The sequence below is a fragment of the Schistocerca cancellata genome, chromosome 2, assembly GCF_023864275.1.
Source record: "Schistocerca cancellata isolate TAMUIC-IGC-003103 chromosome 2, iqSchCanc2.1, whole genome shotgun sequence".
In the NCBI taxonomy this organism is placed as follows: domain Eukaryota; kingdom Metazoa; phylum Arthropoda; class Insecta; order Orthoptera; family Acrididae; genus Schistocerca; species Schistocerca cancellata.
Window position 1 is genome coordinate 367,679,530 of NC_064627.1, and position 16,603 is coordinate 367,696,132.

The 16,603-nt window shown below is 45.6% G+C and overlaps 1 protein-coding gene across 3 annotated transcripts in view; it reads right to left on the minus strand.

Annotated features, from left to right (window-relative positions):
• The window catches only part of LOC126161757 (hemocyte protein-glutamine gamma-glutamyltransferase-like), a 174,488-nt gene that overhangs the window by 69,385 nt on the left and 88,500 nt on the right, over window positions 1–16,603 (minus strand). For all 3 annotated transcript variants that reach the window (XM_049917809.1, XM_049917808.1, XM_049917810.1), the window contains one exon: window positions 8,482–8,617. In XM_049917809.1, coding sequence (XP_049773766.1) covers window positions 8,482–8,617 — 136 coding nt within the window. The remainder of the gene's footprint in view (window positions 1–8,481; window positions 8,618–16,603) is intronic.

A 16,603-nucleotide genomic window follows, 5' to 3' on the forward strand; every position in this document is an offset into this window, starting at 1 on the left:
CTGAAATTGATCTACTGGAAACCGTAGGAGGTGGGGAGGTCCGGATGAATAGCTAGCCAACGATGATCTACAGGGTGGTCCATTGATAGTGACCGGGCCAAATATCTCACGAAATAAGCATCAAACGAAAAAACTACAAACAATGAAACTCGTCTAGCTTGAAGGACGAAACTAGATGGCGCTATGATTGGCCCGCTAGATGGCGCTGCCATTAGTCAAACGGATATCAACTGCGTCTTTTTTTAAAATAGAACCCCTCATTTTTTAAATGAAACAACAAGTTCACTGTTACCAGTCACCGTTTTATTTATTTCCACGACGCGTTTCGAAGGTTTAAACCTCCATCATCGGGTGGATTTACATTAGTAAGTATTACATTTGTGTGTGTGTTGTGTTAAGATTTTTGGAGGAACTTGTGGCACTACCTAGTGGGGAAACAAGACACTATTTCAGAATACGGTTTAGAATTATTTTTGACAAAAAATTATTCTGATATCTAATGGTAAACAGTAAGTAAGTAAACGAGAGTACCTTCAGTGGTCACAGGTTCCTTCTGCTGTCGTAACACATCACACTTATACTGCCACATTTGTTAACAAATATGGCGTCTGGAACCAGCTGGGTGCAAGGTTCGTATAGCAGAAGAGAAGACATGATCGCAAAGTGCAAAGAATATACATTGTAACATTATTGCAGAATAATTGTTTTAAGTATTTGGTGGTGTTTGTTTTGAGGTGTCAAATATATGTGTGTGTACTTCAGGTGGTATATAAATCCAATTCTGACAAGTTAAAAAAGCTAAACATTCATACTCGTTTATACAATCAGGTGAAATGTTAAAATGGCTTAAACTTCATACTTGTTGATAACAATTAGGTGAAATGTTACAGACTTTAATTACAAGGATCATATTGGCTACAACAGTAAAATCATACATACATTACACTCTTTGATTGGGATTAATAAACAGATGTGAAGTGAGGGGCTGGAGGCAGAAGGAGAGGTAGAGAGAGGGAAAAAAGTGTGTGTGTGTGTGTGTGTGTGTGTGTGTGTGTGTGTGTGTGTGTGTGTGTGAGTGAGTGTGTGTGTGAGTGAGTGAGTGAGTGAGTGAGTGAGTGAAAGAGAGAGAGAGGGAAGAGTGATTATATGAGAGCAAACATTTACATGGCAAGGGATCTTAAGATTGCATGTTGCATATATTAGCTGCCTAAAGGTTGGGGTAATACATTGGTCAGTGTTATAAAATATGCAGATAGATATACATTTGTGCCAGTAGTTGTACATACAGTTTCAAGCTGACAAGGGGTACAAGCTGTTGGTATGATGAATTATCTGTGAATGAGGTCAATCTCTTGTACTCTTTGCAGCTGTCAATATTTATGATAAATGTTAGGTTTGTGTGTGTGTGTGTGTGTGTGTGTGTGTGTGTGCATTTTTAAGAGTGTAGGCAGTTGTTGAAAACGGAGATGATACTATTGTAAATATTGTCATTTTTGTCATTTAAGATGGACTCTGGTTGTTTCATTTGATGTTTGTATATTTGGAGTGTTTCAAGGATGTCTAGTTTTCTGCCTTTTGGTTGGATGTGTAGGATGCTAATACTTGTTAACATGGTGTTTTGTTTCATGCAGGTGGGTAGCTATTGCTGATGTGTGATATTTTTTTGTTTTTTAGTGCTGCCATGTGTTCCTTGAACCTAATCTCAAATGATCTGCCTGTCTGGCCTATGTAGAAGCAGTCACAGTCCAAACATTCAATTTTGTACACACCTGTGTGATGAAGTGGGTTTCGTGTGCCGATGTTGTGGGGTAACTTCTGTCCAATCCTGTTGTCAGTTGTAAAGGATATGCTTATGCCTTTTCGTTTGAAGACATTGGCAATCTGGTATGAAATGTTACCCAGAAGGGGGATTGTATGGAAGATGTTATTTTCTTTTTGTTTTTTGTGTTGTGATTCCTTTGCCATTATTGAGTGTTTTAGGGTGTCCACTGTGGAGCTGTTATAACCATTTTCAATAGCTGTTTGTTTTATTATTTCAATTTCTTGGTCACATTTATCTTCTGGGAGTGGTAGTTGGATAGCTCTATTAATCATGTACCGGAATGCTGCCATTTTGTGTGCTGCGGGGTGGCAAGAGGAGTTGTGAATTGTGGTATGTGTTGTGGTAGGCTTCCGATAAATTTCAAACTGATGTCTCTTATTCTTTATTCTAATGGTAAGGTCTAGGAAATTTATACTGCCATCTTCTTGGTGTTCAACTGTGAATTTTATGTTTTCATGGGAGTTGTTGAAAAACTGATTCAACTCACCGATGTCATCTTTAGTGCCTTTGATTAAAATGATGGTATCATCTACATATCTGTAGTAGTAGACGATATTTTTGAGGAGCTGGTGATTGGAATTCAGGATTTTGTCTTCTAGGTTACTACCCTCATTTTTTATTACATATTCGTGTAGTACGTAAAGAAATATGAATGTTTTAGTTGGACCACTTTTCTCGCTTTGTGATAGAAGGCGCTGTAATAGTCACATACGTGTAAGTACGTGGTATCCCGTAACATTCCTCCAGTGTGGGCGGTATTTGCTTCGTGATACATTACCCGTGTTAAACTGGACCGTTTACCAATTGCGGAAAAGGACGATATCGTGTTGATATATGGCTATTGTGATCAAAATGCCCAACGGGCGTATGCTATGTGTGCTGCTGGACGACATCACCCAAGTGTCCGGACCGTTCGCCGGATGGTTACGTTAAGGAAACAGGAAGTGTTCAGCCACATGTGAAACGTCAACCACGACGTGCAACAAATGATGATGCCCAAGTAGGTGTTTTAGCTGCTGTCGCGGCTAATCGGCACATCAGTAGCAGACAAATTGCGCGAGAATCAGGAATCTCAAAAACGTCGGTGTTGAGAATGCTACATCAACATCGAGTGCACGTGTGCCATATTTCTATGCACCAGGAACGACTTTGAACATCGTGTACAGTTCTGTCACTGGGCACAAGAGAAATTACGGGACGATGACAGATTTTTTGCACGCGTTCTATTTAGCGACGAAGCTTCACCAACAGCGGTAACGTAAACCGGCATAATATGCACTATTGGGCAACGGAAAATCCACGATGGCTGCGACAAGTGGAACATCAGCGACCTTGGGGGGTTAATGTATGGTGTGGCATTATGGGAGGAACGATAACTGGCCCCCATTTTATCGATGGCAGTCTGAATGGTGCAATGTATGCTGATTTCCTACGTAATGCGCTACCGATGTTACTGCAAGATGTTTCACTGCATGACAGAATGGCGATGTACTTCCAACATGATGGATGTCCAGCACATAGCTCGCGTGCGGTTGAAGAGGTATTGAATAGCATATTTCATGACAGGTGGATTGGCCCGCACGTTCACCGGATCTGACGTCCCCGGATTTCTTTCTGCCTGACAACATGCGTCACCGCATTGTCAATGCATGTGCCAACATTACGGAAGGCGAACTACTCGCTGTTGAGAGTAATGTCGTTACACGTATTGCTAAATGCATTGAGGTTGACGGACATCATTTTGAGCATTTATTACATTAATGTGGTATTTACAGGTAATCACGCTGTAACAGCATGCGTTCTCAGAAATGGTAAGTTCACAAAGGTACATGTATCAGATTGGAACAACCGAAATAAAATCTTCAAACGTACCTACGTTCAGTATTTTAATGTAAAAAACCTACCTGTTACTAACTGTTCGGCTAAAATTGTGAGCCATATGATTGTGACTATTACAGCGCCGTCTATCACAAAGCGAAAAAAGTGGTCCAACTAAAACATTCATATTTCTTTACGCACTACACGAATATGTAATAAAAATTGAGGGTTCCTATTTTTTAAAAAACGCAGTTGATATCCGTTTGACCTATGGCAGCGCCAACTAGCGGGCCAACCATAGCGCCATCTGGTTTCCCCCTTCAAGCTAGACGAGTTTCGTTCTGTGTAGTTTTTTCGTTTTACCCTTATTTCGTGAGATATTTGACCCGGTCACGATCAACCGACCACCCTGTATAGCTACGTCTACATAGATAGTCCGCAAGTCATCGTACGGTGCATGGCGGAGTGTAACCTGTGCCACTACTTGTTATTTCCTTTGGTGTTCCAGTTGCAAGTAGAGCGGGGGAAAAACTGTCTCTATGCCTCCATATGAGCCGTAATTTCTCGTATGTTATTTTTGTGGTCCTTAAGCGCAATGTATGTTGGCAGCAGTAGAAATGCCAATTATCTAAATTTTCTCGCTATGTGTCTCGAAAGGAAACGTCGCCTTCCCTCCATCGACTCCCATTTGAGTTCCTGAAGCACCTCCGCAACACTTACATGTTGTTCGAATCTGCAGCTAACAAATGTAGCAGCCTGCCTCTTAATTGCTTCGTTGTCTTCCTTCAATCCGACCTGGTACAGATGGCAAACACTCAACCAGTACTCAAGAATAGGTTGCACCAGCGTCATATATGCGGTCTCCTTTACAGGTTAACCACACATTCCTAAAATTCTCCCACCAAGTCGACCATTCGCCTTCCGTACCACAGTTCTCACGTGCTCGTTCCATCTCATACGCTTTGCAACGTTACGCGCAGATGTTTAAACGACTTGACAGTATCAAGCAGGACAGTAATAATAATGTATCCGAACATTACAGGTTTGATCTTCTTATTCATCCGCATTATTTTTTCTACATTTAGAGCTAGGGGCATCCATCACACCAACTGGAAATTCTGTCTAAGCCGTCTTGTATCTTTCTATAGTCACTCAACTTCGACGCCTTTCCGTACACCATGGCATCATCAGTAAAAACCACACATTGCTGCCCACGCTGTCCGCCAAATCATTTATGTACATAGAGGACAACAGCACTCATATCACACGTCCCTGGGGCACTCCTGACGATACCCTTGTCTCTGATGAACATTCGCTGTCGACGACAACATATTGGCTTCTAATATTTAAGAAGTCTTCGAGCAATTCACATATCTGTGAACTTATTCCATATGCTTGTACCTTCGTTAACAGCCCTCATTGCGGCACGGTGTCAAATGCTTTGCGGAAATCTAGAAATATGGAATCTCCCTGTTGCTCGTCATCAATAGTTCTCATATATCACCTGAAAAAATGGAAAGCTACTTGTGGCCTTTGGTCTGAAGACAGGCTTGAAGCACATCTTCGCGCTAGTCTAGCCTGCACAAGCTGCATCAGTTGTGTAACTACTGCATCCTACGTCGATTTAAGCCCGTTTGCTGTTGCCGATCCTTGCTCTTCCTTGACAGTTCTTCTCCCTCACACTTCCCTCCATTACCACACTGATGACTGCGAGATGCCTTTAGTCGAGACATACAATAAATTATTTTTCTCCCCAACTTCGTTTAGAACCTCCTCATTACATATACTATCTAACCATTACAGCAGCCCGGAGTGGCCGAGCGGTTCTAGGCGCTACAGTCTGGAACCGCGCGACCGCTACGGTCGCAGGTTCGAATCCTACCTAGGGCATGGATGTGTGTGATGTCCTTAGGTTAGTTAGGTTTAATTAGTTCTAAGTTCTAGGGGACTGATTACCTCAAAAGTTAAGTCCCATAGTGCTCAGAGCCATTTGAACCATTTGAACCAAATGCAGTCGAATCAAATCAAGCGATGCTGAGGGAATTACATTAGGAAACGTGGCACTTAAAGTAGTCAATGGATTTTGCTATTCCGTAGCGGTCGCGTGGTTCCAGACTGTAGCGCCTAGAACCGCTCGGCCACCCCGGCCGGCGACTGCATTTCATTATCCCTGTTTTACTTTCGCTGATATTCGTCTTGTAACCTCTTTTCGGTATTATCCATTCCGTTTAACTGATCTCCTAAGTCCTTTGTCATTTCAGTTAAATTACAACGCCATTGACAACCTCAAAGTTTCTGTTTCTTTTTTTTCACGAACTTAATTCCTTTTCCAAAAGTCTCCACGGTTGCCCTTACTGCTTGCTAAGTATACAAACTGAACGACGTCGGGGGCTGGCAACAACCCTGATCACTCCTCTCTCACTTACAGCTTCCCTTTGATTTCCGTAACTCGAGTTCCTCAACATGTTGTGGATAACCTTTCGCTCCATGTAATTTACCTCTGCTACGTTTAGAATTTCAAACAATGTGCCCTAGTCACCATTGACAAATCTTGCTCTAAATCTACAAATGTTATAAACGTAGATTCGCATTCCTTTGGCCTATCTTTTGAGATAAGTCGTAGGGTCAATATCACCATGCGTTTTCCTAAATATGACCGGACATCAAACTCATCTTCCCCGAGGTCGACTTCTACCAGTCATACCAACTGCTACAGTTACCCGTTCTGACAGGTGTACAGGTGACATGCTGCAAGACGATTGCTAATCATTCCAGAGTCGAAATTTACACCGAAAACCACTGTTGGTTACATTTAACAGCATGTGGATTATCGTAATCCTACATGTGACTATTCCGACAATTACAGTAATGGAAAATCACAAAGTTATCTGAATCTGTAACTAACACCCACGTGTGTGTGTGTGTGTGTGTGTGTGTGTGTGTGTGTGTGTGTGTGTGTGTGTGTGCATATGTGAGCGCGTTTGCGTACTCGTGGTCGCATGAAATCGACTTGTACTAATGCCTATGCCTTCGTGCAATTCCCGACAAACGCTTTTGAGACTGCGAAATGATATTAATAAGCCTGTGTATTAAACCATCAAACAAAAATCTGATGTTCTCCCTCTACGATAATTCTCATAATGATGTTTCCCCGCTCATCGAAGGTGTCAATTAAGTACGGCAACGGTATTACGGTATGGATGTCTCTAGAGAGCATACCAACGTCGACAGCTACAAGTCGAGTCTCTTCCATGGTCTCTTATATCTGCGTAATGCGTAATCAAATTAGTAAGCATAAACAATACGTAGTCTATGTTGTACTCAAATAACATCTGATAAGGGTCACGTAAGCTACAGGTCAAAAAAAAAATTCTAACAGCGTTCTACAACCGTGTATTCACTTTCGAAGAAGGAAGAGAATATCTTATTAATTCAAGATTTTATACGGGTGTGTCAGACGGGAAGGAACCACACCAGGGGATGCTGGATTTCAAAACAGAATTTATTTATGGTGGTGTATGACATCGATCTTACACCTACAGTGCCTGAAGATGAAATAGTGGACCTTCGAAGTACACGACAAAAAACAAAACAAAAATCAGTAAACACAGCCAAGTAGTTACAAAATATCAGCGAAAAATTAGCCTCCTTCTCCACAATAAATTTTTTAATGACTGACGTCCCCAATTTCCAACACTATGGAAATAACTCTTTATTATTCCAATCCTGTACAGCGCGCGAAAAAAACGAAGGCCTATATCTTTCCGTGCGACCTCCGATTTCCCTTGTTTTATTATGATGATCGTTTCTCCTTATGCAGGTAGACGTCAACAAAATATTTTCGCATTCGGGAGAGAAAGTTGCTGATTGAAACTTCGTGAGAAGATTCTGCCGCAACGAAAAACGCCTTTGCTTTAATTATGTCCACACCAAATACTGTACCATTATACTGACTCCCTCTCCCCTATTTCGCGATAATACAAAACTTGCTGTCCTTCTTTGAACTTTCTCGATGTACTCCGTCAGTCCAATATGGCAAGGATCCCACACCGCACTGCAGTATTCTAAAATAGGACGGAAAAACCTGGTGTAATCAATCTCTTTAGTAGAGCTGTTATATTTTTTAAGTGTCCTACCAATAAAACGCAGTCTCTGGTTAGTCTTCCCCACAACATAATCTATGTGTTCCTTCCAATTTAAATTTTCGTAACTGTAATTCCTAGCTATTTGGTTGAATTTACGGCCTTTAGATTTGACTGATTTATCGCGTAATCGAAGCTTAACGGATTCCTTTTAGCACTTGTGCGGATGACCTTACCCTTTTCGTTATTTAGGGACAATTGCCAATTTTTGCACCATACAGATATCTTTCCTAAATTGTTTTGCAACTTGTTTTGATCTTCTGATGACTTTACTAGTCGATGAACGACAGCATCATCTGCAGACACTCTAAGACGGCTGCTCAGGGTGTCTCTTAAATAGTTTATATAGATTAGGAATTACAAAGGGTCAATAACGCTACCTTGGGGAACGTTAGAAATCACTTCTGTTTTACTCGATGACTTTCCGTCAATTACTGCGAACTGTCACCTCTCTGACAGGAAATCACGTATCCGTCACATAACTCACATAACTGAGACGATATTCCATAAGCACGCAATTTCACTACAAGTGTATTGTTTGGTGCTGTGTCAATAGCTTTCTGGAAATCTAGAAATACGAAATCAATTTGAAATCCGTTATCAATAGTGCTAAACACTTCGTGTGAGTAAAGAGCTGGTTGTGTTTCTTATATACGATAGGGCATGGAGAAGGCAGGTGTCGGTATAAGCAGAGCTCACCTTTGCACCAGGGGTTGAAGAGCACGTAGACGTCCGTGTCGTGCTCGTAGCTGCGTCTGACGTCACGGCGGTCCGCCCGGCTGCTCTGCACGACGCACCGCCACACGCCCACCGGCGCCACCGTCGATATCTGCACCTGTAGGCACACACCGGGTCAGCCCCACCTTGCCGGACTGGCGCCTCCAATTCACTAAGCTAAACATATCGCAGAAATGTGGTACTACAAGGAGGAGGAAATAAAGTGCTCCATTTAGATGTCATTTATTTCTTTTACACTATAATTTACTATCAGTTATTCTCAAAAAGTCAGTACTATGAAACCTACATCCATATTACGTCCGAAAAAATTATGGTTACTGAATTTACTAGTCTCTATCTGCAGTTTGTAATTGTTACGTTATCACTAATCACCATACCTAACTCCACTGCATCAAACGTATTACGAGTGATGGGACACACCACCTCCGAGGTAGCGATGAAGTGGGGATGTTCCCGTACGACAATTTCACGAGTGTACCGTGTGTATCAGGTATCCGGTAGAACATCGAATCTCCGACATCGCTGCGGCCGGGAAAAGATCCTGCAAGAACGGGACCATCGACGACTGAAGAGAATCGTTCAGCGCGACAGAAGTGCAATCCTTCCGCAAATTGCTGCAGATTTCAGTGCTGGGCTACCAACAAATGCCAGCGTGCGAACCATTCAACGAAACATCATCGATATGGGCTTTCGGAGCCGAAGGCCCACTCGTGTGCATTTGATGACAGCACGACACAAAGCTTTACGCCTCGCCTGGGCCCGTCAACACCGTTATTGGACTGTTGATCATTGGAAACATGTTGCCTGGTCGGACGAATCTCGTTTCAAATTGTATCGAGTGAATGTACGTGTACGGGTACTGAGACAACCCCATGAATGCATGGACCCTGCACGTCAGCAGGGGGCTGTTCAAGGTGGTGGAGGCTCTGCAATGGCGTGGGGCGGGTGCAGTTGGAGTGATATGGGACCCCCGATATTTCTAGATACGACTGTGACAGATGACACGTACGTAAGCACACTGTCTGATTAGCTGCATCCATTCATGTCCATTGTTCGTTACAACGAACTTGGGCAATTCCGGCAAGACAATGAACACCCCACACGTCCAGAAAACATTTTCCAGGAACACTCTTCTGAGTTTAAACTCTTCCGCTGGCGACCAAATCCCCAGACATGAACATTATTGAGCGTATCTGGGATGCACTGCGACGTGCTGTTCAGAAAAGATGTCCATCCTCTCGTATTCTTAGTATTTAGGGACAGCCCTGCAGGATTCGTGGTGTCAGTTCCCCCCAGCACTACTTCGAACATTAGTCGAGTCCATGCCATGTCGTGTTGCAGCACTTCTACGTGCTCTTGAGCGCCCTACATGATATTGGGCAAGTGTACCAGCTTCTTTGGCTCTTCAGTGTACTTTAGATATTGACAGCTGCAACGTCTAAGGACGAAACACGCCTTTCTTCGATTGCTACATGATTGGATTACTGTGTTCGTCTCACATGAGGAACAATGTTTGGTATAAAATCATATTTAACGACAACTTGTAAGGCAATTGCAGCTGGCTCACCAAATTTTTCGGAAATTTCGAATAATTCCTTTCTTTAAAGATGTAACTTACGGAACGTATCATAGCTATGTTGTTTTAAAATCTGGTTTGATCAATCTCTATGTACTTAGACAATGGAATGAAAATTACGAAGTCCGGCTTCAGCCGACGAAAGTAAAGACCAGGGGCAACGCTACCGTCAAAGCTGCAGCGTAAGTAACTTGCTAAAATGATTTATAAAATCCACGAATGTGAATAAAAGTCCTGCAGATAACATAGTGCAGATGCGGTGCGGAAACGGATTTCATTCCTTTTAGCCGCAAAGAACTGCATTTATCACTTCTAGCTTACGAAAAATGACTTGTTGCGATTGTCGTTACTGACTAGCGCCCTGTTCTACATTCGCTCGTGCTAGTTTAAGAGACTGGATTTGTTTTCGAGGGAGAACTAGGTTGAAACGTCTGCTCCCCCAACCGGTTTTTTGTTTAACATTGAGCTTCCGGGTGTTCTGCCGAGTTACAGTTTCCATTTTCTGCACAATATTTCGACGGCCGACGCAGCCGTCTTCCTCGGGAGCTCGGAGTTTTGCTGTCATGTGACTCGTTGCCTGGACTTCAAGCAGACTGTGGACTATTGTTGGTCTCACACCGTTATTTACGGCCGAGTTCCATTCCCGACGTCCACTGTGCCCTTTGATGCTCTTTTATTTTATAGAGCACGCTCTAAGACTCCGTGAAACACAAACTCTCTCATTGTTTTCCAACTGTATCGGATGTGATAGTCGGCGAGATTTTTAATAAATTGAGCGCCGGACCTAAAGCGTATTTAAATTGAAATCTCCATCCCCGTTTATTAGGTTTTCTGACGTCGTTATACCGAAAGTCTCAGAAACTTGCTGTTTGCACCACGAAACTGGTCTCATCGTATTTAATTTCGTGATGCTTTTCGAGGCAGTGCTCGGCAACAGCTGATTCGCTTGATTGCTTTAGCCGGTTATTTCGCTGAATGGTTCAAATGGCTCTGAGCACTATGGGACTCAACTGCTGAGGTCATTAGTCCCCTAGAACTTAGAACTAGTTAAACCTAACTAACCTAAGGACATCACAAACATCCATGCCCGAGGCAGGATTCGAACCTGCGACCGTAGCGGTCCTGCGGTTCCAGACTGCAGCGCCTTTAACCGCACGGCCACTTCGGCCGGCTATTTCGCTGATGGTCCTTGCTTCTCTCCTCGACTGTTCTCATACTCTGCCCAACGAAAGGAAGATAAATCGCTTATTTACTTTATGCTGGCCCAGTATCCGGAAAGACTGGAAGATTCCTAAGGAAATATGGCATTCAGTGTAATTCGCTCCCTTCAACTAAGATAAAAAGTATTCTTTGTAATGTTAGAGACGATTTGGGTCTCCGAAAGCTGGATGTGTATCGCATGCCATGCGAATGTGGCATGTCTTAAGGGGGGCACGCTATCAGAACATTCGAGGAGAGATTCAAGGAACATCTGCGACACACACAGCTAAAACAATCAATCTGTCGCCGAGTGCTGCCTCAGATACTATCTCGACTTGAAGTACGATGAGACCAGTAATGTGGTGCAAGCTCCAAGCTTCTTGGACAACATAATTAAGGAGTATATTGAAATAAAGATGTTAGAAAATCCAATAAACAGGAATGGAGATTTCAGTTTAATTAACGCTTGGGGTACAGCACTCAATTTACTAAAATCTCGCCGACCATCACGTCCATCAGAGTTGGAAAATTCTGAGGGAATTTGGGTTCCAAGTATCAGAACGTGCACTATAAACGACAGGAGCATCAAAGGGCGCAGTGGATGTCAGGAATCGAATTATGCTGCAAACAGCGGCGTGAGATCAAAATAGCTCGCAGTCTGGTTGGAGTCCAGGCAGCGAGTACACATAACAGCAAAACTCGCAGCACCTGACGAAGACTGTTGGCTCGGTCGTGCAAATATTGGGCAGAAAATGAAAGAACAAATCGAGAGAGCACTCGGGAGACCACTAATCAATCAAGCAGAGAAAACCAGAGAGATTTTTTGTTTTTACTTCCTTAAAAATATTAGGTTGGTGCGTGAGATCGTAGCGTTTTCGGTTTACATGTAGCTTTTCCAGTTGCTGCGGGTTTATTTATCTACCGTCATTTTAATCTGTCGTTCACTGTAGCTGTTTGAGTTTACATATTGGCATTTTATCATATGGAGATAAGTGGTGGAGCTGTGGACGCGAGAAAATGGAATACCAAGTGGAGATACCGGAACATTTCCGACATATTCTTTCGTTTGAGTTCAACACAGGATTAATAGCAGAGGAGGCAGTGAGAAACATTTGCGCAGAGAATGGAGATAATGTCATTAGACAGAACACCGCGAGAGAATGGTTTTCTTGTTTTAAGGAGGATCGTTCTGACATTAGTGGCTCTCCATGTTCACGAAGACCTTCGGTGTTTGATTAATGTCGTTTAAACGTGTTAGTCCACAATGATCCATTTCAATGTACTCGAGAACTGACAAATGTGATAAACTGTGAACATTCCACCATCGTCCGCCCCTGGTAGTCGAGTGGTAGTCTGTTTTTGGCAGGGCAACACAGCGGACGCGTCCGTGTTTACCGCGTGCGGAGCGCGAGCTCGCCTTGTTTACATCCTGACGGCCGTTGCTTAAGTGCCGGCTTACCGTATACGATCCATGGCGAACCGTTACCGTAAATCTACACTCCGACTTACTTTTTGCAACGATTACGCCCGACCCAAAACACTCGAGGTGGAGCGTTTTCTGCGAGAGGAAGTGAAGATGCCGGCGACAGATATTATCGGCATACATTTGTCGATAGTGAGCAGCACGGTCTATGTTAAAATCATTAACGAGGTGGGGTGCGAACGCATCCTACGTGAGACCAAACAGTGTCATGATGATGGCGTTGTGGGGGCGGTAACCGTCGACCACGCGGGCTTAGGTATGCGCTCGATACGCATTTTCGAATTGCTATTCGAACTTCCTGCTGAGGAAGTCGTCGCGCACTACAACCATACGGCACAGTCCACAGTCACACTACGGAGAAATGAACACAGTTTCGGACGTATCCTGTCCTAAACGGGGTCCGACAGGTCACCATTGATCTCCGAAGCCACGTCCTGTCCTACATACGGATCGGCGGATGCCGTGCAATAATTATATACAACGCCCAGTCTCGCATCAGCTCCGGGTGCAGCGAAAAAGGCCACCTTAGATCCGAATGCCTACAATGGCGTATTACGCAACTTCCAAATGCCTAAGGTTCTACCGGTGACCTACGCCGCTGCTCTTGCTTCTCCTATCGCTTCGCAAAGACACCCGGACGCCATCAACGACGCCACAAACGTACCCGACCAGACACCGACGGAGAGCGCCTCGGACGGTCCGCCGCCTCGGACGGCCATCGACGCCGCTCCAACGTTGCTGACACAACCAGACGCTGACCCTACCCTCGGCAATACGATGGAGATCGATTCGCTCATCGCCCGCATCTCGTGGTCGTGCGGTAGCGTTCTCGCTTCCCACGCCCGGGTTCCCGGGTTCGATTCCCGGTGGGGCCAGGGATTTTCTCTGCCTCGTGATGGCTGGGTGTTGTGTGCTGTCCTTAGGTTAGTTAGGTTTAAGTAGTTCTAAGTTCTAGGGGACTGATGACCATAGATGTTAAGTCCCATAGTGCTCAGAGCCATTTTTTTTGATTCGCTCATCGTCGCCCGTCGTCGGACACGGAGGGTCGCATAAGGAAACAACGTTCTCCGAAACGTCGCAAGAGAAGGCGCCGCACCGTTCCCAGCCAAGAGGAGACGTTGCAAGTCGAGGATGACGCAACCGTCGACCAGCACGACGCCCCTGAACCCGCTACTGCCAAAGAAGACGTTATGACCTCGGAGACATCCATCGGTGTGCCTGCGTCCGTCAGCCCGACGCCCCATGCGGACGCTGAACTACTTCATGGACATATCACAGGCGACACTACACCACGCACCATTACATCATCTTCTGCCTAGAAAATGGACGATACACCGGTGCCCGCATCCACGGAGAGGCACGAGGAGGAGGTCGAGGAGCACGACCCATTACGGGACCTTGCGCCGTCGGGGCCGAACCACTAATCATACTCTTCCCAGAATCCCCTGCGGGCGAACTGGATAACGTTCCAGGCCCTTGCGCTGACAGAGTGGACCAGCCTCCAGCAGTACGCCACCAGGCCTACCGCATAGCAACCATCAACACCAACAATATCCGTTCCAGGGTGAAAATCCGCCTTATACAGAAGATGTTCTGGGCTTCTGATATTAATTTCGCCCTCCTGCAAGAAGTTCGCTTGGCCGGTCTCCCGGAAATCAATGGCTATACCGCCCGCGCCTCCACGAGTGATGCTATGGGCTGTAGAGTGGCCATCTACGTCAGCCATGAGATTCCTGTGAACGAAGTCGCCTTCCTTCCATCAGCTCAGGGCATGGCACTTACTGCCATGGGCACACGCAACATTGATGTCTACGTTCCTTCAAGCACCGAACAACGACATGAAAGGGCCCAGTTTTATTGCGAGAAAATCACCCCCCTGTTTTTAGGGCAATATGACCACAGCCGTTCTGCACCTCAAAGATCATATTCCACGCTATACTACATGCCAGGAACTACGTATAGTGGTGCGAGACCTCTTGCTTCACGATACGTGGGGAGTTCAACACGGCGACCTTTCTGGCCATACCTTTCTTACCTGTCATTCCGCAAGCCGACTAGACAGGATATATGCTTCACAAACTCTTAGATCCGCGACACGGGGCGCCGAACGCTGGCCACTGGCCCTTTCTGACCATTGCGCTTACATCTGTACGATCGTCCTTCCGCCGCAATCTGTACGGCGCAGCCGTGCGCCATGGAAACTAAATACTTCTCATCTGCATGACCTGACATGTCGCCAACAAGTCACTGAGACGTGGACAGCCTGCGAACGGCACCTTCACCGCTACCGCTCGACATTGACATGGTGGATGGATTGCGTCAAACCAGTGATCCGGAGGACACTGATGAGATACGGGAAGGACATGGCCGACTGGCCTCGCAACACTGTTGACTTTTATTATGCGATTCTCTGAGATCTGGATACTCAGCCGCCAACCCCAGACAACCAGTTGGAACGGAAAAGAACTAAGGCAAGGATAATTGCGCTGGCACGCTGTAAAATGCAAGGGGTAGTGATACGGACGCGGCGCCACAACCATGCGGGTTTAGAAATTCCATCCATGCATCATATAGTGTCCGACGAACGTCGGCGTCGTCGGCAGATCATCAACACTCTGACCACGTCTCATGGCACGCAGGTGACCAGTCAGAATGACATCGTCCAAGCATTCATCGAACACTAGTGTCGCAATTATAATTTAGAAGATGCTGATACTGAAGCAGTCGACTCCATTTTGCATTACGTCCCCCACACGGAGGCGGATGCTTTGACAGTGGCGGTTACGCGAGACGAAGTCGACACCACATTCGATAAGGGTGCAGTGAACAGATCGCCCGGCATTCACGGCTTACTGACTGAGTTTTACCGTGCCTTCATGGACCTCATGACACCGCGGTAGACGACTATGTATCAAGAACTGATGACATCTGACCAAGCAATCCCACCCACCTTTGCTGAGGGCAACATCATTCCGGTCCACAAACTACTCGTGGTTCGACGGTCACGAGTTACAGGCCGCTCACCCTACTCAATGCCGATTACAGGATTTTCGCTCGCTTAACAGCAATGCGGCTCCGAACAATACTCTCTCATATCCTCTCCCCAAAGCAAATTACGCCTGGCGGACAGGTTAACATACAGACTCCCACAGCGGATGCCGCGACTTATTTGCGAAGTCGGCGGCCTGCAGACTCCGTGCAGCGGTCGTCGCTATAGACTTCGACAGCGCCTTCGATAAAGTGCGCCATCGTTTCATGTTTACGTTGGCGGCCCGAATGTGCATCCTCCCTCCGTCCCTCGACGTCCTCCGGCGTCTTCACGACAGTGCCAGTTCACGTACCCAAGTCAATGGACGTTTAGCAGGGCCGGTACCCATCTGCCGTTCCATACGGAAAGGGTGCCCCATCTCTACCATCATGTATGTCATTGTCCTTGAGCCCCTTATTGGGGGTTTGACAACCAAGCTCTCTGGTCTCACCCTACGCCAACACACTTTCCGCTGTCGGGCATATACTGATGACATCCTCCTTCTCATTCGCTCCGGCTCTGAGATTCGAGCAATCCTCGAACTGATTACCCGTTATGGGCCTGCCGCTGGCAGTGCCATGAATGTCGCCAAATCTTCTGCAATGCACATTGGATGAGACCCCCAGGAAGGTGAAGTGGCACCCCTGCCGCTTCTGCAGACTTTCCGGTACCTGGGCATTGCCTTTACCCCCACGGTCTCACGCACAGAGGCAACGAATTTCCGTCGCCTGTTACACGTCATCCGCAACATCCGCCAGAACCTCCTGCGCAGCCAGGACACACTTAACGCGTTGAG